Source organism: Balaenoptera physalus (genome assembly GCF_965194825.1).
Source record: "Balaenoptera physalus genome assembly, chromosome: 3".
NCBI lineage: Eukaryota > Metazoa > Chordata > Mammalia > Artiodactyla > Balaenopteridae > Balaenoptera > Balaenoptera physalus.
The window spans coordinates 50,256,434-50,281,958 of NC_138890.1; the positions used below are offsets into that span (position 1 = coordinate 50,256,434).

The following is a 25,525-nucleotide window of genomic DNA, read 5'->3' on the forward strand; positions in this document are numbered from 1 at the left end:
TAATACTCTCAGAGGATGTCCTGCTCTTCCCACGTGCACACCACCCGTTCTCTTCTTTTTTTTTTTTACATACTAAAGCTTTTTTTTTTTTTAATAATTGAAATATGTTTGACATATAATGTCGTACCCATCCTGTTCTACCTCCCCATTTACACAGAATAGCTAAGATTAACTGAGTGCCTTCTATGGGCTAGGCTCTGTTCTAACTGATCTAAACAGACTAATTTATTTAATCCTCATAACAACCCTATAAAATACATATAAATTCCATTTTAAAATTGAGGCAACTGGGGGATAGAGAGGTTAGTAACCCAAGCTAGTAAGTGGTGGAGACAAGGTTCCAGCTCAGACAATCTGGCTCCAGGGCCTGATACTCTCCACTTTTATTCCACGCTGTGCTGAGCCCAGAGAATGAAGGGGACTTGCCCAAAGTCACACGGTAACTTACGCAATGATCTCTGACCATTAAGCCACTGGAAGAGTCATGTTGAGGGCAACAATAAGCCAAAGACTCAAGTATCTTAGCCTCTCCCTTCCTACATCCTCCCTCCACCCCCAAATCCTGTGGGCTATTTACTAAACGTGGAGAGGCTAGGGTGTGGCCTTGTGGTAAGTGCCAAGGCTGGCTGGCTGGCTGGCCCTACAGTGGGCCTCCCTCCTCAGGGCATGAGATGCCTCTCCCATCTGCCCAGACAGCAGAAGCACAGTCAGAGGGGCCGGAAGTGCCCCGGGGGCGGGGTGGGCGGGGTGGGGGGGGAGTTGGGGCAGGAAAATAGAAAGTGAAAAGGGCAGGGACCAGAGTTAGGGAGAAGGGATGGGGTGGAGAGGGAAAAAGGGAAAGACAAATGTGTTGTGTTTTTTTTAACATCTTTATTGGAGTATAATTGCTTTACAATGGTGTGTTAGTTTCTGCTGTATAACAAAGTGAATCAGCTATACGTACACATATATATATATCCCCATATCTCCTCCCTCTTGCGCCTCCCTCCCATCCTCCCTATCCCACCCCTCTAGGTGGTCACAAAGCACCAAGCTGATCTCCCTGTGCTATGTGGCTGCTTCCCACTAGCTATCTGTTTTACATTTGGTAGTGTATATATGTCCATGTCACTCTCTCACTTCGTCCCAGCTTACCCTTCCCCCTCCCCGTGTCCTCAAGTCCAGACAAATGTGTTTTAAATACCCACTGTGTGTGCCAAACACAGTGCTAGAGACCTTCCCATACCTCCTGCAGGGAGGGCCCTGTCATTACCCCCATATTATAAGGGAGGAAATGGGGACTGAGAGGGATGGATTACCTGCCCAAAGTTTTGGGGTATGTCTATTTTGAAAATGTATCCTTTTTCCATTATAGAAGATAGGAAAGGAGTGACAGGAGAAAGGAAAGAGGAGGAGAGTGGGGAGAAAGGAGGAGGAAGTGAGGTGTGGGTGTCTTGGCACTCTGCCCCCAGCAAGGGCAACGGGCCCAGAGTTGTCCTTGCATCCCAGGAGGCTCACTGGGAGAATGTTTATGAGAAACCTCAACTTTGAGGAGGAGCGTGACCTCCCAGCCTGTCTGTCCCTGCCCCGTGACTGCTTCTGGCTATAAACAGCCTGTTTATTAACCCCAGGAAACTGGCTCCTCTGCCACTTAGCTTTATCTCCTGGAATGGACGGGCTTGGAGAGCAGGGGCTGCCTGGCCAAGAGTTTCCAGACTGGGAGGAGCAGCTGCTAGGAACTTGATGATCCTGAAAGAACTGTGCCAAAAGCAGCCACAGACAGTCCCCATTCTGTCTGCATTCCACCCCCTTGCAGACTTGCTCAAGGCAGCATGGTGGGTTAATAGGCCGGAAAAGCCCTTGACCCAATGGTTGCCACTTTAAGGGAATTAAAGTTTGACTCACTCATTATCTTCCCTAATGATCCCCATCATTAGGTCAATGTGGTGACACCAAATGAAATCATGGCTATAAAGGCACTTGGCAAAATGAACCCCTTTGACCCCCAGTCCAGCACCTGAGAATTTGTTCCCTCACCCAGTCCCTTATACCTCCCCCATCTCTCTGCCCCCCATTCAATCGCCTATGCGATTTTGTCCTAACACTCACCCCCTACATGCTTACCACTACACATGAAGTCTCGGCTGTGAAATGAGCGTTATAATTGTATTGACCTACTAGGTTGCTGGAGGAATCAAATGAGATACTTTCTATGAAGTTTAGCACCACGCCCGGCACCTCTCTGTGCTCAATCAGTGTTAGCAACATCTATTACCAGGTGTCTCTTGAAAAATTCCATAAAAGGCCTCCCACAGTGTTCTTGTAAGTAACCTGGAGTGGGAATATTTTTGAATGGGGGACAAGAGATGAGGCAGGAACTGGCTAGGATTGGAACAGGAGGAAGTGGACTTCACCGGTAGCTTGAAGGACTGGAATGAGAACACGAAGAATGCTGGAATTTCTGGGAAAGGGAGGGCATGTGCAAACACAAGAAAAAGTCATAGGACATTTACAACTCAGGAAAGAACAGAACAAACACGGGCTCATTCCAAGGCTAGTGGTGGGACATGGTGACCTTTCCAGGACACAGGAGCTTGTGGCTATAATTGAAAGGTGTTGAAAACTAGCTGAGCTCACAGGGCTCATCCTGCTGGTCGCCTCTGCAGAGTCGGTGAGTGTTGTGATTCCCCCCTCCACTTTGCACTTCCAGAAACTTCTCCCAGTGTTCCCAATAATATTTCCCTACCCCCCATAGCTTTGGAATATGTCCCCATCTCTTCCATTCTCTCTTATTCCCATTGAATCTATATATTTTTTAATACTTTGAGAATTTTTATTCATGTAAGTCATTATGATTGCATTCTTATAAAATTAAAACTTGGCAGCTAAGGCTAAAATCCCATTTCACCCCTCTTGCTCTTCATTTTTTTAAATTAATTTTTATTGGAGTATAGTTGCTTTACAATGTTGTGTTGGTTTCTGCTGTACAGCAAAGTGAATCAGCTATACATATACATATATCCCCTCTTTTTTGGATTTCCTTCCCATTTAGGTCACCTCTTGCTCTTCATTTTTGTCACAACTCTTTTCCTCCAGCATAATTAACAGTACGTATATCCTTCCAGAATTTTCTCTGTGTGCACACACACCCACACACTATTTAAAATATATGTGACAACATTTTTTGTTTAGCTTCTTTTCTTCTTTTTTCATAAGTAGCATTACACATTATTATTATTGTGCTACAGCTTGCTTTTCTCTCCCACTCTACGTTTTGGAGCTCTGTCCATGTTAGCATTTTTTTAACTACTTAATTTTTAACCACTGCACAATGTAGCTGTTTTATGGTTTATTTACTCACTCCTCCCCTCACCCCACCTTTCACTGCTACAAACAATGCTGCTGTGAACATCCTTCATATACTTTCTTGTGCACGTGTGATTTTATTTCTCTACAACAGAAATCTGACAGTGGAATTACAGGTTATCAGGGTACGAACATCCCCTGCTGAATCCTAAGTATAGATTCTCCCTGGCCTGCTCCCAGTCATTTCCTCTGATTCTCGGGTACCACATCTAAATCACCAGCTTCCTGCTCCTAACTCCCCACTGAACATCTCTACCCAGAAGTCCCTCAGGTTCCTCAATCCTATATAGGAAAAGACACGTTCTCTCCCCGTGGCCCCCTCCTGGTGTACACGCTTACATTCTCCCAGTTGCCCAAACGTGTAAACCGTAATCATGGTTCTCTCCTCTCTCCCCGTTGTCTAATGAGATGCCATATCTTGTGGATTTTATCTCAGTAATGTCTTTCGGTTCTCATTTCTTCTCTGGTTACCTTTGGCCAGGATTATTTTAACAATCCCCTAATAGTCTCCTTGTTCCCTTACGCAATGCATCAAATTTATCTTCACAAAGCACAGGTGATGTCATTCTCTTTGGTTGGTTCCCTCCACCATAAAACACAGTAGGATTTCCTTGGCTTGCTCTTCACAGGTTTTTCCAATCTGGCTCAGTTTTCTCCCTCTAGCTTTTATCTTTTCAGATCCCTCCTCTTTCACACTCCAGGCACACCGATCCCCTTGCATTCCCAAATGTGCCCGTATTTATTGCCTCCAAGACTTTGTTTCTCTGTTTCCTCTCCTAGAAGTCTCTCTCCTAGCTCTGCCTATTGAAGGTCTACCATTCCTTCTAGGACCTGCCAAATACACATTAAGGATGTGGGTTTCAGGGTTCTGACACAAGTAGCCAGTTTCTTAACCTCTCTAATCATCCATTTTCTTCCCTATAAAAAGGACATTAATACCTTCCAGATCTATGGGGAACTTTTAGTTAGATTATGCATATAAAGCACTTAGCACAGTGCCTCCTAGAGTAAATGCTAAATAAACCTTAACTCTTATTGGCATCATGCTTCTTTTATAAAGCTGTGCTTGGTCTCACCATCAAAGGGACTTTCTTGTCTTCCTGGACTCTCTTTATTCTAGTGGGCATTTAGTCATTCAGTTTCTTATGTCTAAGTCTGTCCTCACACCTGAAAATGACCCCCTGAGGATCAGGGATCCTCTAATTCTTTTTTTTTTAAATAAATTTATTTTTGGCCGCATTCGTTGCTGCACGCGGGCTTTTCTCTAGTTGGTGCGAGTCGGGGCTGCTCTTCATTGTGGTGTGTGGACTTCTCACTGCAGTGGCTTTTCTTGTTGTGGAGCACAGGCTCTAGGCGTGTCGGCTTCAGTAATTGTGGCACGTGGGCTCAGTAGTTGTGGCACACAGGCTTAGTTGCTCCACGGCATGCGGGATCTTCCTGGACCAGGGCTTGAAACTGTGTCCCCTGAAATGGCAGGCAGATTCTTAACCACTGCACCACCAGGGAAGTTCCTCATTTTTTAAAAATAAATTTATTTATTTTTGGCTGCGTTGGGTCTTCGTTGCTGTGCACCAGCTTTCTCTAGTTGTGGCGAGCGGGGGCTACTCTTCATTGCGGTGCGCGGGCTTCTCATTGCGGTGGCTTCTCTTTGTTGCGGAGCATGGGCTCTAAGCGCGCAGGCTTCAGTAGCTGTGGCACATGGACTCAGTAGTTGTGGCGCACGGGCTTAGTTGCTCCATGGCATGTGGGAATCTTCCTAGACCAGGGCTTGAACCCATGTCCCCTGCATTGGCAGGCAAATTCTTAACCACTGCACCACCAGGGAAGTCCCTTTGATTCATTTCTGCATGTCTCAGAGTGTACCCAGCACAGTGCCTAGACCTGAACTGAATGTAAGGAGAATGCCAATGTCAATTGGGAAGTGCCGTGAAGGAAAGAGAGTCAGCTATATGGAACCAGAAGACAGCTTTGAATTCCACCTTGGCACTCACTGGTTGGTAAGAATCCATACACATCACCCAGTTTCCGTATCCATAAAATGAGGAAAATACTACCACCAGCTTCACAAGGTTGGGGTGAGCTTCTGTGTGCCAAAGAACTTTCTTTCTTCCTTTTTTTTTTTTTCTTTCCTGAAAGCAAAAGAGTAAGAACTTTTTAGTTGTTTTTGTTTTTTGAATCTTAGTTTGTCTTCTCACAGTATCCTGCTTCCCCCTTGTGGAAAAAATTCAAATTACATGTTAAAATCAGTCAATATAAATAATCTGGGAGCCAGAGGTTGATCTCAGCATTGCTTATATCACTGAAAAACTGAAAACAAACCAGGCCTTCAAACAGGAGTTTGGCTACATATACACGCACACAGGGGGAAATTATCGAGCCATTTGAGTATAATGAAATAGATGTCTAGGGTGTACTTCTAAGTAAAACCCTAATTATAAACACATAAACTTTGCACAGTTTTGTGTCTACACACATATGAAAGGATAGTACATTAAATGTTAATAGTGCTTATGTTGGGTAGTGAAATTCAGTTGCTTTTCACCTTCTCTACAGTTGTATGTCTGAGTTGTTAACAATGACCTTATTGCTATTAGAAAATTTTAATTGTGGGGGAAACTATCTGTAAAACAAGAAACCCCTTAGTTACCTGTTGTGACAGGCCAACCTGAATCAGGGAGTAGTCTGAGTCATGGATTCTAAATATATTTCATGCTCCAATGCAATGCATGCTCATACACAGCAAACTAATGCTGAAGTCAACCCCAGATGTGCGGATCCCATTGAGAGGCAGTATCAACAGTCAAATGATAACAGATAAATATCTGCTCCTTGGGCCTGCTGCATGCCGAGGGCCCGGGCAGGAGAGGGTGGGAACAGCAAGCCAAGGGGAATAAAGGATCTTGGGCTGGAGTTCTGGGAACCTCTCATAAGTGGGCTGATGGGAGCTGTGTATCCATGGTTCTTGGCCAGGCTGAAGTCCTGAATCTGACCCTTTGTTCCCAGCCCCAGCCAGACATGCAGCCTAGACAAAATCCCAGAACCGTCCAGGCCTCGCTGGAGACACCGACCAGTGAGCAAGGGTGTCCTCCAGGGCTCCAGTCTAGACTGGGGGAGCACTGGCGCATAAAGAGGACAAATGTGGTAAGTGTTGGAGACCAGGAGCACCTTTGGAGCTCAGAGGACAGAAAGAACCTCCTGGGAGTCAGGGGGCTGAGGAAGTTCCTGGAGGAGGTTGCAAATAAGTTGTATACACATTTGTTCAGCATTTTACCCAGGGTTTTTCAAAGATTCAGCACCCAAGGGCCACCTAATGGATAGCCAGAGCATATGAAGATTATGCATTTTAAGTTTTTTGTTAGTCACTATTTAAAACAAAATTTAAATTATATAAAAGTAATACTCTCATATCAGTGAGAGGGACAATACTACTTTTAGTCTTTAACTGAAGTGTGTATATCTGGCTCCACGAGGGAAGGTCAATTTTACTTCTGGTTGTTTTCTTTTTCTTTCTACTATATTAGAAAAATCTGAACTTAAAACTGTAGGTCATCAGTCACTGTGGAAAACAGTATGGTGGTTCCTCAAAAAATTAAACACAGAATTACCATATGATCCAGCAATTCCACTTTTAGGTATATACCTAAAAGAGTTGGATGCAGGGACTCAGACTTGTGCTCTTAACCACTGAGCAATACTACCTTACCAGCTGTCCAGAGAGCTTTTAAAACTTGAATGACAAAAGCTGATTCCAGTAGTACCAGAGGGCCAGTGAATGTCATAATTGACAGTTACATTCAGTGGCTTCAGGGAGAACAGCTATTTATAGAGCCATGAATATATAAGGCAAGCTTAAGTGTAGGTGCTTGGTGTCTTCACTGCAAACAGAACCTCATTCCCCGTTAAACAGGAAGTGTGACCTCAGAGTTCTAAGTCACAGACTTGTACAAGCAGCAGAGTTAGCCTACTCTCCAGAGCTTATGACATAATGTCCTCCTGCCCTTTGCTTCTGTCCAGAACACTGAGAAATCAAGAAAATATCTGCAAGCCAGGGAAATCTTATAGAGTTCATTCCTGGAATGCAAGGCTGGTCCAACATTCATAAATCAATGTAATTCATCCTATTAACAGACTAAATTAGAAAAACCATGAGATCATACCTATAAAGGCAGAAAATGTATTCAACAAAATTCAATACCTATGTATGATTAAAAAAAAAAAAAGGAACTGAAGAGAAATGGCACATCCAGACAATGGAATATTATGCAGCACTAAAAAGAAATGACCTATCAAGTCATGAAAAGACATAGAGGGAACTTAAGTGTATACTACTAAGTGAAAGAAGCCAATCTGAAAAGGCTATATACTGTATGATTCCAACTATATGACATTCTAGAAACGGTAAAACTATGGAGACAGTAAAAAAAAGATCAGTGGTTGCCAGGGGTTAGGGGGAGGGAGGGATGCACTGGCAGAGTATAGAGGATTTTTTAGGGCAGTAAAACTATTCTATATGATACCATAATGGTGGATACATGTCATTATACATTTGTAAAAACCCACAGAATATATAGCATCAGGAGTAAACCATAATAGAAACTATGGACTTTGAGTGATTATGATATGTTCATGTAGGTTCATCAAGTATAACAAATGTACCACTCTGGTAGGATATTAATAGTGGTGGAGGCTGTGCCTGTGTAGGGGAACTGTACTTTCTTCTCAATTTTGCTGTGAATCTGAAATTGCTCAAAAGAATCAAGTCTATTAAAAATAACTGGGGGACTTCCCTGGTGGCGCAGTGGTTGAGAATCTGCCTGCCAATGCAGGGGACATGGGTTCGATCCCCGGTCCGGGAAGATCCCACATGCCAAGGAGCAACTAAGCCCGTGTGCCACAACTACTGAGCCTGTGCTCTAGAGCCTGTGAGCCACAACTACTGAAGCCCACATGCCACAACTACTGAAGCCCGCGCACCTAGAGCCCGTGCTCTGCAACAAGAGAAGCCACCGCAATGAGAAGCCCGCGCACCGCAATGAAGAGTAGCCCCCCCACCCCCACAACTAGAGAAAGCCCATGCGCAACGAAGACCCAACGCAGCCCAAAATAAGTAAAAAACAAACAAACAAACAAAAAACACCTGGGGATTTCCCTGGTGGTCAAGCGGTTAAGACTTCGCACTCCCAATGAGGGGGGCCTGGGTTCCATCTCTGGTCAGGGAACGAGGTTCTGCATGCTGCATCTAAGAGCCCGCATACTGCAACTAAAGATCCCACATGTTGCAACTAAAGATCCCACACACGGCAATGAAGATCCTGCGTGCCGCAACTAAGACCCGGCACAGACAAATAAATATTTTTTTAAAAGTTAAAAAAAAAAATAACTGGCACATCCATACAATGGAGTATTATCCAGTGACAAAAAGAAATGAGCTATCAAGCCACACAAAAACATGGATGACTCTTAAATGTATATTGCTAGATGAAAGAAGCCAATCTGAAAAGGCAATATGCTGTATGATCCCATTTATATGACATAATGGAAAAGGAAAAACTATATGGACAGTAAAAACATCAGTGGTTTTCAGGGATGTTGAAAGAGGAGGAGAGAGTTGAATAGGTGAAGCACAGATGATTTTTAGGGTGTGAAACTATTCTGTTTGATACTATAATAATGGATGTACATGACACTATGAAATTGTCAAAACCCATAGAACTTAGCAGCACAAGCACTGAACCTTATGTAATCAATTTTTAAAAATAATTTAGGCAGTAGGGGGATCTCATGATAGAATTTAAACTTTGATAAAAGAATCTCTGTATGAAATAACTTCACCATAGGGGGTGATGGGAAAATAATAAACTTGGGATATGAGTGGAGAAGACAGACTAAAGGCAAGTAAACTACACATAAGTACTGTACTCTGGTTGCTAAAGTTGTTTTCCACAGGGGTTCAGGTTAATAATCCTGAAGTTACTACACATGCATACTGGAACTGAACAATTAAATAAGTGGATGGCAGATGGTGGGACCCAGGAGTGAGAGGTTACAGTTAAGCTAGTGGGGAAGGCTAGAATGATCTACGTGATATTGGATTAGAGTTGGAGACATCAGTATGAAATCATGTTTAGCTTAATGGAGATAGAGATGGGTACATATACAGATATTTATAGGTATGTGTATACCCATGGGTTAGTATAAACACATATGTATCTTGCTCTCTCAGCTGGGAGGGCCTAGAAGCTGTGACACTACAATACCAACAAGCACACCCAGCACTCAGATCTTGGTTTCATTTTTATAACAGCTTTATTGAGATTGAATTCACATACATACAATTCACCTATTTAAAGTGTACATTTCAATGGTTTTAGTAAGCATATTTAGTATATTTTAGTGTATTGTGGTACGACTATCACCATGATCAATTTTAGAATATTTTCATCACCCCCAAAAGAAACTCTGTATCCATTATCTCCATACATCCCCAGCCCTCCCAGCCCTAGGCAACCACCAATATACTTAGATTCTGGATTTTCCTAATTTAGACATTTCATGTAAGTGGAATATTGCAACATGCGGTCCTTGTGACTGGTTTGTTTCACTTAGCATAATTTTTCAAGGTTCATCCATGGTGTAGTATGCATTAGTGCTTTACTACTTTTCATAGCCAAATAATATTCTGTTGGAGGGATATGCCAGATTTTATCTATCTATGCATAAGTTTATGGACAGTTAAGTTCTTTCACTTCTTGGTTATTATGAATAATGCTGCTATAAACGTTTTGTGTACAAGTTTTTGTGTGGATATATGTTTCCATTTTTCTTGGATATATATCTAGAAGTGAATTAATCTTTTGAGGAACTGTCAGACTGTTTTCCAAAGCAGCTGCACTATTTCACCTTTCTATCAGCGATGTAGTGTATGAGGGTTCTAATGTCTATACATCCTTTCCAACAGTTACTGTTGTCCATCTTTTCAACTATAGCCATCTTCATGGGTATGAGATTGTATCTCACTGCGGTTTTGATTTGCATTTCCCCCGATGGCTAGTGATGTTCAGCACCTTTTCATGTGCTTATTGGTCATTTGCATATCTTCTTTGGAAAAATGTCTATTCAGATTCTATATGTTTTTAAATTGGGTTATTTTTCTTTTCAATGGGAGTTCTTTATATACTCTAGATACAAGTCCCTTATCATATATATAATTTGCAAAAATTTTTCTCCCATTCTTTTCTTCCATATCTATTCACTTACTTGATGGTGTCCTTTGAAGCACAAAATTTTAAAATTTTGATAATATCCAATTTATTTACTTTTTCACTTTGTTGCTTGTGCTTTTGGTGTCATATTTAAGTATCCATTGTCTATGTAAGGTCATGAGATACAGCAGGCAAGCTGCCACTAGACTGGGATTATAACTTGATTTCAGAAGTAGCGGTATTCACACCTCCATGTTAAAATAAAGTTCATACCTTATATGTTAAATCCAAAGGTAGATGAATGAAAGTCTTAATTATGAAGATATTTCAAGGGAAGAGATGAAGGAAGTAGTGTCTTGATCTCCCCACCCCACCTCATTCACCTTCAATTTTCCACTTTCAGCACCTTCAAACCCTGATAGAGTAAATGCTTTTGACTCTTACGATCAAATAATTTTCCTTTTCCCACATAGCTTCTGTTTGTCAGGGTTTCAAGATTATTTTATTTTTTTCATCAAGCAACCAAAGAAGATATTTCTATTCCTGTCCTGTGTATTCAAGTTCAGACAAACAAACAATTTCCATGGGCAAACACTTCTTCCAATCAGTAAATAAGGATTTTTTGTTGTTGTTAAGGTGTTGGATTATGTGAGATTTCTGTCACCCAGATCCAAAATTCTGTGATTCTGTTTCCAGGGTGCTGTGATTTTTAAAATTCTAATCCATCGGTGGTTTAGTTGTCAAGGCAGTTATAGGCAGCCTCACCCAGTTCTCTGGGCTCTCTTGTGTCTGGAATTTCAGACATGGCTGGCTGGTATTCCCAAGCCAAGTGACATCTTCTAAGAGAAAGTGAATACAGCCCACCTGTAGGTCTATGTGACCTACTTTATAAGGAGAAGACCACAAAAATCATCTTTGTGTTCCATAAGGCAGGCAAATTCCAGTGAGAAGAAAGGACATGAATAAAGTACCCTGGGTACGTTTTTCTTTTTAGAAAGAGAAATAGTCTATTAGCCACTAGACTCAGATGCCTTTGTGGGGAGAGATGCAAGTATGAACAAAGTGGTCAATATGGCCTTACCCATATTAGAATATATGGGACCCATATTAGAATACAAGATGGTGACTCTTTCCAAGAACCAAGGCTGCATGACGGTATAAGTCCCTGGGAGGGGAGAAGACTCAGCAGATTTCTGCCCTGCAGCAGACCAGGGCCAGAAGGAAAACTGGTCACTCGGGAGAGAAAGAGATGGAGGTCTGGGTCTTTCATCAAGGTTTGTCCTACCCCAAGGGATTTTTCTGTTCTATCAGGTGAACAGAGGATAAGACCCGGGCTTCAAATTGTTTCTAAAATCACTCTAATCCCAGACTCATGCACCCCCGCCGCCACATGCTTCCCCTGCCTCCCCCTTCACATGTGCATTCCATCTGCTAACCTAACAGAAATATATCACAGAAAACCTTTCTTGCTCATGTGTCTCACCTAGACACATCAACCCCCCTTTTGGACATCCCTCCTTCAGGGTGTTACTCAGACTTCATGCCGTTCTTCATACCATCTTCTACAGGTGTATCATGCTTTAATCTTCATACACTTAGGTCTCCCCAGTCCTGCCAACTCTCTTTTTCCACCATGTCCTGTGTATGGGGAGGTGTCAGGATGCTTCTCAAGTAATTTCTGTTAAAGGAAAAAGGAAGGGGCCCAGCACTCTCCTACCCTACCTCTTTTGTTCCACTCTACAGGGCTGTCTTTGCAACTTCTAGAGAGTGATTCCATTTGTGGATTCTCTAGCATGTAGATCTGAAGTCAAGACTTTATATACCATTGATCCCATTATTTTAAGTAGTTTCTCTACTATTAACATATTACATTACTAGGGTATATTTGTTACAATAAATGAACCAATGGTGATACATCATTATTAACTAAAGTCCACACTTTATTCAGATTTCTTTAGTTTTTATCTGACGTCCTATATCTGTTCCAGGATTCCACCTAGGATACTACATTATATTTAGCCATCATGTCTCCTTAGGCTCCTCTTGGCTGAAGCAGTTTCTCTGACTTTCCTTGTTTTCATAACCTCAACAGTTTTGAGAAGTACTGGTCATGGATTTTGTGGAATGTCCCCCTGTTGAGCTTTTCTTGATGTTTTTCTCATGCTTAGACTGCAAAGGGAGGAAGACCACAGAGGTAAAGCACCATTTCATCATATTATATCAAGGGTTCATGTTATCAACATGACTTATCAGTGTTGATATTGACATTGGTCATCTGTCTAAGGTAGTGTTGGTCCATGTTCCTCCACTGTAAAGTTACTATTTCCCCATTTCTTTCCATACTATTCACATTGGAAATCGCTAGGCATAGCATACACTTAAGGACTGAGAAGTTAGGCTCTCCATTTTTGAGGGCTGAGTATCTATTGATTTTTAAACTATTTGTTATTTGTTACATTGCTCTAGGGTTTAGACAATCTCTATCATAATTTCCTTCAGATTAATACTAACTTAATTCCAGTGATATATAGAAAATTTGCTCCACTCTGCCCACTTTTGTGCTACTATTATATATATGTTTTGTCTATGTATGTTAAAACCCAACAATACAGTGTTATAATTGTTGCTTTATATAATTTTATGTCTTTTTGGCTGTGCCACGGGGCATGCGGGATCTTAGTTCTCCGACCGGGATCGAACCCATGCCCCCTGTAGTGGAAGTGCTGAGTCTTAACCACTGGACCACCAGGGAAGTCCCTAATTTTATGTCTTTTGAAGAAACTAAGAGAAGAAAGGATACACACAAATAATCTTAAAAAAAACACAAACATTTATCATTTCTGGTACTCTTCAGTTCTTCCTGTGGTTTCAAGTTACCATCTGATATCACATCCTTACTCCCCTAGAACTTCTTTCTTTCTCCCTTCCTTTGCACTGTAAAATATATTATACCTCTATATGTTATAGGCCCAACACTTCAATCTTTAAAAACAGATTTATGGAGATATAGTTCACACACCATACAATTCACCCATTTAGAGTATACAATTCAATGGTTTCGGTATATTTACAGACATGTGCAGCCATCTCCGCAGTCAATATCAGAACATTTTCATCACCTCAGAAAGACATTTGATATCCTTTAGCCATAATCCCCTTATCTCCTCATCTCCTCCTCCAACCCTAAGCAACCACTAGTCTACTCTTTGTCTCTGTAGAAGTGTCTATTCTGGACAGTTCATATAAATTGAATCATGTGATATGTAGTCTTTTGTGACTGGCTTCATTTACTTAGCATGTTTTCAAGCTTCATCTATGTTGTATTGTGTATTTCATTCTGTTTTATGGCTGAATAATATTCCATTACATAGATATACCGCATTTTGCTTATTCATTCATCAGTTGGTGGACATTTAGGTGGCTTATACCTTTTAGTTATTTTGAAGAGTAGTGCTTTGAGCATTTGTGTACAAGGTTTTGCATGAACATATGTTTTCATTCCTCTTGGGTATATACGTAGGAGTGGAGTTGCTGGGTCCTATGGTAACTATATGTTTGGTCATTTGAGGAACTTGCAGAGTGTTTTCCAAAGTGGCTGCATCATTTTACATTCCCACCAGCAAGCAGTGCATGTTGTCTGCAAGAAACTCACTTAAAAATAAAGACACAGATTAAAAGATAATTCTCCCTCCCATCGCTATGACATTGCTGTCATTCCTTTCACTTACCCATAGGCTGTAATCAATCAATATACTGCCATTATTATTTTGAACAAACTTATTAGTTAGATCAATAAGACTAAGAAAAATAAAAAATTGTATTTTGCCTTAATTTATTCCTTCTCCAACACTCTTCCTTCCCTTATGGAGATCTTGAGTTTCTTTTCTTTTCTTTTCTTTTTATAAATTTATTTTTGGCTGCGTTGGGTTTTCATTGCCGCGCGCCGGCTTTCTCTAGTTGTGGCGAGCTGGGGCTACTCTTCATTGCGGTGCCCGTGTTTCTCATTGCGGTGGCTTCTCTTGTTGCGGAGCAAGGGCTCTAGGTGCGCGGGCTTCAGTAGTTGTGGCTCACAGGCTCTAGAGTGCAGGCTCAGTAGTTGTGGAGCATGGGCTTAGTTGCTCTGCGGCATGTGGGATCTACCCGGACCAGGGATCGGACCCGTGTGCCCTGCATTGGCAGGCAGATTCTTAACCACTGTGCCACCAGGGAAGTCCCGAGATCTTGAGTTTCTGACCTATATCATTTTCCTTCTTTCTGGGAAGATATTTTAACCTTTCTTGCAAGACAGGTCTACTGGCAACAAGTTCCCTCAAATTTTGTTTGAGAGAGCATTTCTCCTTAAACTTTTGAAGGGTCTGGTATCTTTTTTCTGACACCACTCCTGATGCCAAAGGTGCAGGTTTTTTCTACACCAATTCTCCAACACCAATTTTATGTTTACCTGGCTAGCAGTTTGGCTGAGTTTTTTGTTTGCTGTAGCTGTAGATGTGAGAGGTAAAATTTCCTCCAGTGTCCTTATTTTTGTCTCCTGTGTTATCTTTAGTTTTCTCTAAACACTTCTGCTCAAATAGCATCTGAGCTTTGCAGTTATTTTAGCTGTAACCCACTGTTATTATACAGTTTGATTGATGTGATGGTAAGATGTGGAGGGAGGGGAGCATTCTATAATCCTATGATTAGGCGCCAGTCTTTTAGTGAGGCTGTGATTTTAGGCTGTGACTTTTACAAGTGTTCTTAGCTTCTCTTGTCCCCCAGGTGAGACATGAAGGTTAAAGGGGGCCCGTGTTGGATATTTCTTTTCCTCCATGTCAAAGACTAGAGGGGGCGGAGTGGAATATTTTCCTTCCCTCAAGTTAAAATAGTTTCTTTTGATGCAAGCCCCTCTTAAAAATAGTTCTTCCCTTAGGCTCTGGTGAAAACAGTTTCTTTGGATGCAAGTCCTATCTTAAAAAGAACAGAATCCTCTGGGTATATTTCAAAATGGTTACTTTTCTGCTCCCTCTGTCAGAAGCAGGAAGGAACTTTTTTCTGATGGTTACCTGAAGAACTTGGCGGGGGGGTCCTGGAGATGACTCATGAAAGTGTGGAGGTCCCCCTAAGACTGAACCCTGAGAGTTTTTAACTCTCAGTCTACTTCACATTGAGTCTCCAGCAATTCATCAATTACAATCTAAGTGTTCCTACCTATACTGGCTCCTCTGGTGAGATTGTTCCTAGTAACCTCTCCGTATCTTCCTTTTTCTCTAGTTTTCAGGGAAGCAGTTTGTCCTGTAACCTAAATTCTCTACAGGAAGTGAGAAGAATTGTTGACTTCCAACTTGTTCAGATTTTTTTTCTTGTTGTGAAGATGATAGTGACAAATTCTAAGATTTTTCTGTCAGATAAGAAACCAGAAGTCTGCTCAGTTCAATTTACTTCATTCTTTTTTTCTCTCTGTTCTCAGATCGTAACATCTCTAATGATCTATTTTCAAATTCACTCATTCTTCTGCCAACTTAAATCTACTGTTGATCCCCTACAGTGAATCTTTATTTCAGGTATTGTACTTCTCAACTCCAGAATTCGTTTGGTTCTTTCAATAATTTTATCTATTGACATTCTCTGTTCATGAGCTACTTTCATGAACATAGTTTCCTTTAGCTTTTGAACATATTTATAATAGCTTTTTTTGCAGTGTTTGCCTTAAAAGTTCAACATTTGGGCCTCCTCAAAGGTAGTTTCTATTGCCACTGTTTTTCCTGTACAAGGGTTATACTATTCCGTTTCTTTGAATCTCTCATAGTTTTTGAGATACTATATTTTAGGAACTTTGGGTTCTGATACATCCCCTTCAGGGCTTGTAAATTTGCTCTGTTTTATTTTGTTAGTTTTTTAAAGTAGCTTGCCTGGACTAATTTTGTGAAGTCTATTTTCCTCCACAGTGTATAGTCTCTGATGTTACTGCTCAGTTCCTCCATCTCCCACCCCAAGCCTGGCTTCCTAGAAGTCACCCCTGGGTCCAAATTATTGTAATGTTCAGCCAGTGATTGGTCAGAGGTGCGCCTAAGTCCCTTGAGCCAGTAAAGCTTCCACTCTCTGCTAATGGATCTGTGTGTGACTTAGAGAATTCTTTCAAGTCTGGCCTAGGTTCAGTTAGTGACTATACCTTTCAAGTGCCTGCTCCAGTTGGTTCTGAGTGTGAAACCTAGATGTGTGCACAGCCTTCCAGACAGGGATAACTGTGATCTTCCAGGGCACTTTTTAAGCTATTTCTCTGGTTCCCTCTGTTAAACTTTCGGGTGGCCTGCTATTTCATTTGTTGCTACTTATTTTATGGAATAGAATTCTAATTGCTTGCCACTAAGATCTCTGTTTTCAACAATGTCTGAAGTCAAGCATTCCTCCACACTGTGTACTAAATAAAGTCAGGTCCCTCTGTGGAGCTCTGGAGCTTCCAGTCCTCCCTCTTCCCTCTCTCCCTGCACAGATGTCTACACTATTGCATTGGAGCTGAGGAAGCTTCTTGGTTTCTCCTCTTGGCATGGAAATTCCTCCCTGCAAGTGGGATTTGGGAGGAGAAATGGAAGCCCGAGGTCTTTTTGATTTACTCCTCCCAGTATGGAACCTCTGCTCTATAAGTGGGAGTTGGGAAAACAGGCTGCTGTCCTTTCAGCTTTTGGTCCCCCATCACCACCTGGCGTGGAACATTTGCCCTACAAACATAAAGCCTGGAGGGGGGTGGATCAGGGCCCCAGTGTTCTTGGCCTACCTTGTCTTGGGTAGAGCTACTGTATAAGAAAGAGCTAGGCTGGGAACGGGAGCCCAAGTCTTCCCAGTTGGAGCTGACTAAAATTGAGCTCCTGTAACATGGAGCTGGGGTGGGCAGATGAGACACTTTGAAGATATCAGGCTTCAACAAGATCTTTCTTCTAAGTCACTTTATTTCACTGAAAGGTTTATCAGATTGTCGATTCTCAAAACCTTTTAAATCGTTCTCAACAATTAGAAGTCTAGAAATAATTAAAGAAAAAAATTCTGTAGGGGGACTTCCCTGGTGGTGCAGTGGTTAAGAATCCGCCTGCCAATGCAGGGGACATGGGTTTGAGCCCTGGTCCGGGAAGATCCCACATGCCGCAGAGCAACTAAGCCCATGTGCCACAACTACTGAGCCTGCACTCTAGAGCCCGCGAGCGACAACTACTGAGCCCGCGTGCCACAACTACTGAAGCCCACGCACCTAGAGCCCATGCTCCGCAACAAGAGAAGCCACCGCAGTGAGAAGCCTGCGCACCTCCACGAAGAGTAGCCCCCGCTCACCACAACTAGAGAAAGCCCGCGCACAGCAACGAAGACCCAATGCAGCCAAAAATAAATAAATTAATTAATTTAAAAAAAATTCTGTAGGGCCCCAAATTTCTGGACTATTTGCTTTTATTTTGGCTTGTCAATCACTAATTTTTCCTGAGTTTATCTCCTTCTTATAAAAGCTTGCCAAATGCAGCTAATATCAGTGAGCAAATATTACTAACACTCTGTTCTCTAATATCTTCTAGAGCTGTTAGCACAGTAGGTGTATGTAGAGGAGACAATTTTACCAATTGTTTTGCCAGCTTGTCATCATCTTTTCAGCCTTTGACATGTTTTCTCACTGCCCAAGTGCTAGGCCAATGTCACATATTTTATTTTCTGTTACATAGGCAATACACTTCTAGGACTAACCCCTAAATCAGTGACTTAATATAGGGGCAATGTAGGGCAGTGGTTCCAGGCTCATATCCTTGGGAGAATGAAACACAATGATGCATGTGACACCCCTCCCCCAAGTCCTTTCTATCTCCCTCTATCACAGACCTGATTACAGTGAATCGTTTCCCTATCTTTCTAATTAGAATGAAAGTTCCAATTGTACCCTTGGAAAACATAAAAATAGCTAACATCTTATGAATACCGTACATATACTATCTTGTATAATCTTTGCAATAACCCAACAAATTAGGGCGTTGTTATCTCTAATTCACAGAAGAGAAAATAAGGCTCAAAGCAGATCTAGAATCTAGAATCTGGCTGCCTGCAGAACGAGAGCTCTTACACCACCTCTTGTATGTTTTTCACCTGTGTACATAATTCTCTGTTAAAACTCACTTTAGGAAAAAATGAGGTTGCATTTAAAATTAATAAATAAGGGAGAAGTTGATTTCTAATGCCATGGATGTTTACATGGAAATTTACAGGGTATCTACCCCCCACCATTGAATGGATTTTATTTTTTTAAATGAATAATTTTCTCTGAAAAAAGTCTCTATATTTCTGAACTGTAAAATCCTTATGAAAAGTATTTCTTACTATTCTATCACAGGTGAATTAGGAAATGCCAAATAGATAGAAATGGTACATAGTACAACAAGCCCCCAATCATATTGTTAGATTATGTAGTACTTATAGTTTGTATACTCAAACTTATGAAGTAATCCAGTGAAAATGAATAATAGTATGCATATTAATTTGCTAGGGCTGCCAAAAAAACATGCCACAGACTGGCTGACTTAAAAAACAGAAATCTATTTTCTCACAGTTATGGAGGTTGGAAGTCCAAGATCAAGGGGCAGGCAGGGTTGGTTTCCTCTGAGGTCACCCTCCTGCTGTCTCTTCACATGGCCTTTCCTCTCTGTATCTGCATCCCTGGTATCCTAGTCCCTTCTTATAAGGACACCAGTCAGACTGATTAGGGCCCACCTAATGGCCTCATTTTAACTTAATTACTCTTTAAAGGCCCCATCTCCAAATACAGTCATATTATGAGACACTGGGGGTTAGGGCTTCAACATATAGATCTGAGGGGACAATAACAGTATATAAAAAGGGGGTAATTTAGTCACCAAAAACAACTATGTAAATTGTAGTGAGTGTTGTAAGAGGCCATGGCTATTTTCTTTTGCTCACTCTCATATGATATCTATCTCATATATACTTTATGTAAATAACAATACATTTACACACTCTATCACTGATCAAGAATTAGCAGGAGTCTTTTATATATGCCAACAAACAACAGGAAAAACGTTTATTTTATACTTTAGAATTCTTATTTAGGAGGCCCTATGTTTTGTTACAATTCATACTTTGTTAAAAGAAGAAAAAAATAGGGAATTCCCTGGTGGTCCAGTGGTTAGGACTCTGCACTTTCACTGCCATGGCCTGGGTTCAATCTCTGGTTGGGGAACGAAGATCCCGCAAGCTGTGCAGCACAGCCAAAAAATAAAAAAAATTATAAATAATTAAAAAAAGAAAAAATAGTACTATTTAATGTGGAAAATAATTGGTAATGTCATTCTACATATATAATACTTATTTTATATTCATAATTGTTAGCTTCACGTAAGCAATTCCAATACCTATATGATTTACATTATGTGATGCATAGTGTAATGTAGAACAGTTTGGAATATAATGCTTTCATACTTTGCATACTGTCCATAAATGATTTTCTAATTTTGTTTTGACTAGCCCACTTATTAATATTTCAAAAGTCTTTGTAGTCCAGAGTAAGCGTTTATCCTTAACAAGGAGGTGTACTTTCTGTAATATCTTCTAGAAATACTTTGGCATCACGTCTGAAATATGAGTTCTACAGAAACATAGCTACATACTTTTCTAAATTTGTTGAATTAATAGGCTTCTTCTTAAGACTTCTTGATACATAATAAGGTTTGATTTCCAATGAAGGCTTTCTGTCACTGTAATTTTTAGTTGAAAATATTCCCACATTAGTTTCTCTTTTAAGAAACTTTTTCTTTATGAGTCCTCTTATGGCGACAGAGGGCTGAGCTATGTCTGAAGGCTTTCCCACATTGATTGCATTCATAGGGTTTTTCTCCTGTGTGAGTTCTGTGATGTATAATGAGGTCAGACTTCTCAGAAAAGGCTTTTTTACACTCATTACATTCATAAGGTTTCTCCCCAGTATGGATTTTCTTATGTCTAATAAGGCAGGACACTTCACTGAAAGCTCTCTCACACCTGGTACACACATAAGGTTTCTCTCCTGTGTGTATTCTCTGATGTACAAAGAGGTGTGACTTCATGCTGAAGGCTCTCCCACATTCATCGCACACATAGGGTTTCTCCCCAGTATGAGTTCTCTGGTGAATATTGAGGTGTGATTTTTGGAAAAATGCTTTCCCACACTCATTACACTCATAGGGTTTCTCCCCAGTGTGAATTCTCTGATGTTCAATGAGGTGTGATTTATGGGAGAAAGCTTTTCTACATTCAGTACACTCATAAGGTTTCTCTAGAGTATGGCTTCTCAGATGTATAACGAGATTTGATTTCTTGCTGAAGCCTTTCCCACACTCAGTACATACAAAGGGCTTTTCTCCTGTATGAGTTCTCTTATGTATAATGAGGTCTGACTTCTGGAAGAAGACTTTTCCACATTCACTACATTCATTCTTTCTTGCATATCTTCTGTTACCACTAAATAAGTCTAAATAGTTAAAACTTCTATGATACGAGTCATGTCTTTGGAGTCTTTGTTTTGAAGAAACAAAGGCTGTGCTCAGATGACATCTATTTTTAAGTGCATTACAATTGTTACCCTTTTCCTCCGTCACAGTTTTCTGGTCAATGAATGCAACATGCCTGAAAAGTGTTCCTTGGTTCTCTTGGTGCCTCTCCATGTGGTCATCAACTTGCCAGACTTTTTCTAGAAGGAAGCATAATAAACTATATGTCGGTGAATATTTCTGCTAATGTATTATGACTCATAACTTTTTGCCCTATTGTGAGATTGAATCTTTACTTGCAGACCCAGTATCCATATCTAAAAGAAATACCAAGGCTAAATGGAATCTATACCCCTGAGCTTAGCAGGAAAGCCACAACTTTTTAAAAAACTGTAGTAGTAGTAAAAGAACTAGATACTATGACAATGAACATAAATATATTTGACTATATGCATACAAGACTTTGTAAAATGGGGAGAAAAATGGAAATAATGCCAAGAAGTAGTAAAAAGGAACAAAGAAGAACAGCTGCTACAGGGTCAATGGGAGGAGCCCATCTAGGAGAAACAGAAGTGACTAGGGTAAAATGGTGATTAGAGGAAATAAAGGAAGGACTGGATGAGCAACAGAGAGATTTGAGCTAGTGTCTCATCAACTCATTGTTGGATTGCTGTAGATTAATCTTCACTTGTCTCTTTGCTTCCAGTGTCTTTGAGCTCTTGTCTATTCATCCAGCAGCATGAAACTGATTTTATAAAACCATCAATTCTACTTGTAAACAGGAACACTTTTGTAACCAGTATAACGGTAATTCATTCTTGTATAGGTGTGAGGGCACAGGAATTCCTATGTCCAGTAAGAGGAAAATATGCCATAGGATAAGCCAAACTTGCCTCAGGATTAGAGTCACTGCTAAATTCTGATTACTGAGTGTATCATGTTATTCTACAATAGTTCATAGATACTGAATCAATCCTGACTTTTAAATGCTCTCCCTACCTTGCTCTCTACCTAACACAGAAGGAAAATGAATTGTCGTTAAGCACATGGGCTCTGAATCCAGATTACAATCTTAGTTTCATCACTAGTTAGATGTGTGGCACAGGTCAAGTTAATCTCTTTGGGCCTCAATTTCCCCTTTTATAAAAAAGGATAATAATAGCACCTATCTTACAGGGTTTTGTGAGGATTAAACGAGTCAATCGCTTTAAGTACTCAGAATACTGCCTAGCATGTAATGTTTCACTAGTTAGATATTATTATATTTATTATTACTGATCCTCAGACAACTATGTGCTTGCCACTTTCTGCTTTATATCCTGTTTTCCAAGCTTCTGGATTCTATTAATGTAATCTTAAGCAGTAGATTTCTCACCCTGTATCTAAATTCCTATCAATCTTCATTTTCATCTATTGATATTTTATAAACTTCTGACAGTACCTGACTACTGTTACACTTATGCTACCTATATCCAGAGCAGTTAAGGCACTCCTTGGCTCAGAATTTGACAATCCTACTGAGCTTCGTGGCCCAGTTCCCAACATGTAAGTCATCACTCTTTAAAGAAAGAAAGTGAGTAAATTTCTAATCTGTATCTACCACTGGAACCCCACAGGCTTCAACACATAACTTTTATCCCAGTGATACTGTGATTTATAATAAGAAATACATATTTCATCTTTGTCCCTGTTTCTGGCACAGAGCTCCAAAAACTCTTGTAATTTCCTAAGTGATGAGAGTCATAAAGGTGTCTTTTGTTATGTTAATAAGTGACTTATGGGAAGCATCTAAGGATGGGGGCTGGTTGCCAGTGGAGCCAACCATGTGATTAGAGGGCTGGAACTTTCAGTTCCATGCCTCAACTTCCAGACAGGGGAGAGGGGTTGGAGGCTGAAGTACTCACCAGTGGCCAATGATTTAATCAATCATGCCTATGTAATGGAGCCTCCATAAAAACTCTAAAGGAGGGGGTTCAGAAAGTTCACAGGTTGGGGAACCAGAATGCTTTCATGTACCACCATGCTGGGCCCCAAACTCCATGAGGCCAGAAGTTCCTTGAGTTTGAACTTCTGGCCTCCATACCTGTAAGACAATTAATTTCTGTTGTTTGTGGTAATTTTTAAATTGTAGCCCTAGGAAATTAATACAATGTTAAAAAAAAAAAAAAAGACACTATGACAACGCAAAGGTGATGGTGGGGAGGCTAGAATGCTAGAGAAATGAAGATCAAAAACTCTAGGTCCAACCCCAGCGACTTTTTAGCTGAGATAGAAAAATCCATCTTAAAATGCACATGGAATCTCAAGGGACTCCAAGTAGTCAAACACTCCAAAAAAAGAACAAAGTTGGATAACTAACACTTCCTGATTTTAAAACATACTACAAAACCATAGTGATCAAAAACAGTGTGGTAATGACATAAAGACAGACAGATAGACCAATGGAATAGAATAGAGAGCCCAGAAATAAGCCCTCATGTATATGGTTAAATGATTTTCTACGAGAGTACCAAGATCATTCAATGGGGAAAGGACAGTCTTTTCAATAAATGGTGCTAGGAAAACTGGATACCTACATGCAAAAGAATGAAGTTGTATCCTTATCTTATGTCATATACAAAAATTAACTGAAAATGGATCAAAGACTTAAAGAGCTAAAATGATAAAACACTTATTTGGGACTTCCCTGGTGGTGCAGTAGTTAAGGCTCTGCACTTCCACTGCAGGGGGTGCAGGTTCGATCCCTGATTGGGGAACTAATTTCCCACTTGACTGCAGCATGGCCAAAAAAAAAAAAAATGATAAAACACTTAGATGAAAATACAGAAAAAAGCCTCATGGAGTTGGATTTGGCAATGATTTCTTGGATATAACACCAAAAGCATAGGCAACAAAAGAAAAAATAGGTAAACTGGATTTCATCAAAATTAAAACCTTTTGGGTGTCAAAGGACACTATTAAGAAAATGAAAAGGCAACCCACAGAATGTGAGAAAATACTTGCAAATCATATATTTTGTAAAGGATTAATACCCAGAATATATAAAGAAACAACCCAGTTTTAAAATAGGCAAAGAGGGGCTTCCCTGGTGGCACAGTGTCTAAGAATCCACCTGCCAGTGCAGGGGACACGGGTTCGAGCCCTAGTCCGCGAAGATCCCACATACCACGGAGCAACTAAGCCCGTGTACCACAACTATTGAGCCTGCGCTCTAGAGCCCGCAAGCCACAACTACTGAAGCCCGTGTGCCTAGAGCCTGTGCTCTGCAACAAGACAAGCCACTGCAATGAGAAGCCCACGCACCGCAAGGAAGAGTAGCCCCCGCTCGCCACAACTAAAGAAAACCTGCACAGCAACAAAGACCCAGCACAGCCAAAAATAAAATAAAATAAAATAAATACATTAAAATAAAATAAAATAGGCAAAGAACTTGAATAGACACTTCTTCAAAGAAGATATACAAATGGCCAATAAGCACATGAAAAGATGCTCAACATCACTAATCACTAGGGAAATGCAAATCAAAACCATAATGAGATACCACTTCATACCAATTAGGATGACTATTTACTTAAAAAAACTAGAAAATAACAAGTGTTGGTGAGGATGTGGAGAAATTGGAACACTTGTGCATTGTGGTGGGAATGTAAAATTGTGCAGTAGCTGTGGAAAATATCATGGGAATTCCTTAAAAATGTAAATAGAGAATTACCACATGATCCAGCAATTTCCCTTCTGAGTATATACCTGAAAGAATTGAAAGCAGGGACTCAAACAGATATTTGTACACCAATGTTCATAGAAGCATTATACACAACAACTAAAAGGTAATAACTCAAAATGTTCACTGGTAGATGAATGGATAAATAAAATGTGGTATATACTACAATGGAATATTATTCAGCCATAAAAAGGAATGACACTCTGACACATGCTACAATATAGATGAACTTTGAGATATTATGCTAAGTGAAATAAATCAGACACAAGAGGACAAATATTCTAAGATTCCACTTATATGAGGTATCTAGAATAGTCAAATTCATAGCTATAGAAAGTAGAATAGTGGGTACCAGTGGCTGGGGGAAGGTGGAACAGAGACTTATTTTTTAATGGTTTCAGTTTGTGATGATGAAAGAGTTCTAGAGATGGATGGTGGTAATGGTCTCACAACAATGTGAATGTACTTAATACCACTAAACTGTACACTTAAAAACGCTTAAAATGGTAAATTTTATGTTGTCTATATTTTGCCACAATTTTAAAAAAGAGAAAAATATCTTCTCAAGGTCCTAAATGAAGTTGATAGGGATCACAGGCAGAATACACCTGAAGGAGAAAATGTAACTCTCTAACAGCCATGCAAAAAAACCACATTAATATGTGAAGGTGGTACACAGAAATGGTGTTCAGGTAGATATGAAACTTATGTTAACTGTACCCAGTTATTTCCAAAGGTCCGAGGCCTTTAAGAAGAGAATCTGAAGCATATTT

At 40.5% G+C, this 25,525-nt stretch overlaps 1 protein-coding gene across 11 annotated transcripts in view; it reads right to left on the reverse strand.

Moving 5' to 3' along the window:
- Window positions 1-830: 830 nt before the first annotated feature.
- The window catches only part of LOC309657496 (zinc finger protein 300-like), a 28,603-nt gene continuing 3,908 nt past the window's right edge, over window positions 831-25,525 (reverse strand). For 2 of the 11 annotated variants that reach the window (XR_014261827.1, XM_082455058.1), the window contains exons 5-6: window positions 21,168-21,231; window positions 19,554-19,761 (exon numbers count right to left, since the gene is read on the reverse strand). Coding sequence is in view for 7 of the 11 variants with exons in the window: in XM_082455058.1 (XP_082311184.1) it covers window positions 19,728-19,761; window positions 21,168-21,231 (98 nt within the window). In the remaining 4 variants the exon portion in view is untranslated. Of the gene's footprint in view, window positions 5,475-12,589; window positions 12,717-19,553; window positions 19,762-21,123; window positions 21,252-24,743; window positions 24,779-25,525 lie in introns of those variants that run through there. The other 9 variants (XM_082455054.1, XM_082455057.1, XR_014261826.1 and 6 more) reach the window with 8 other exon arrangements.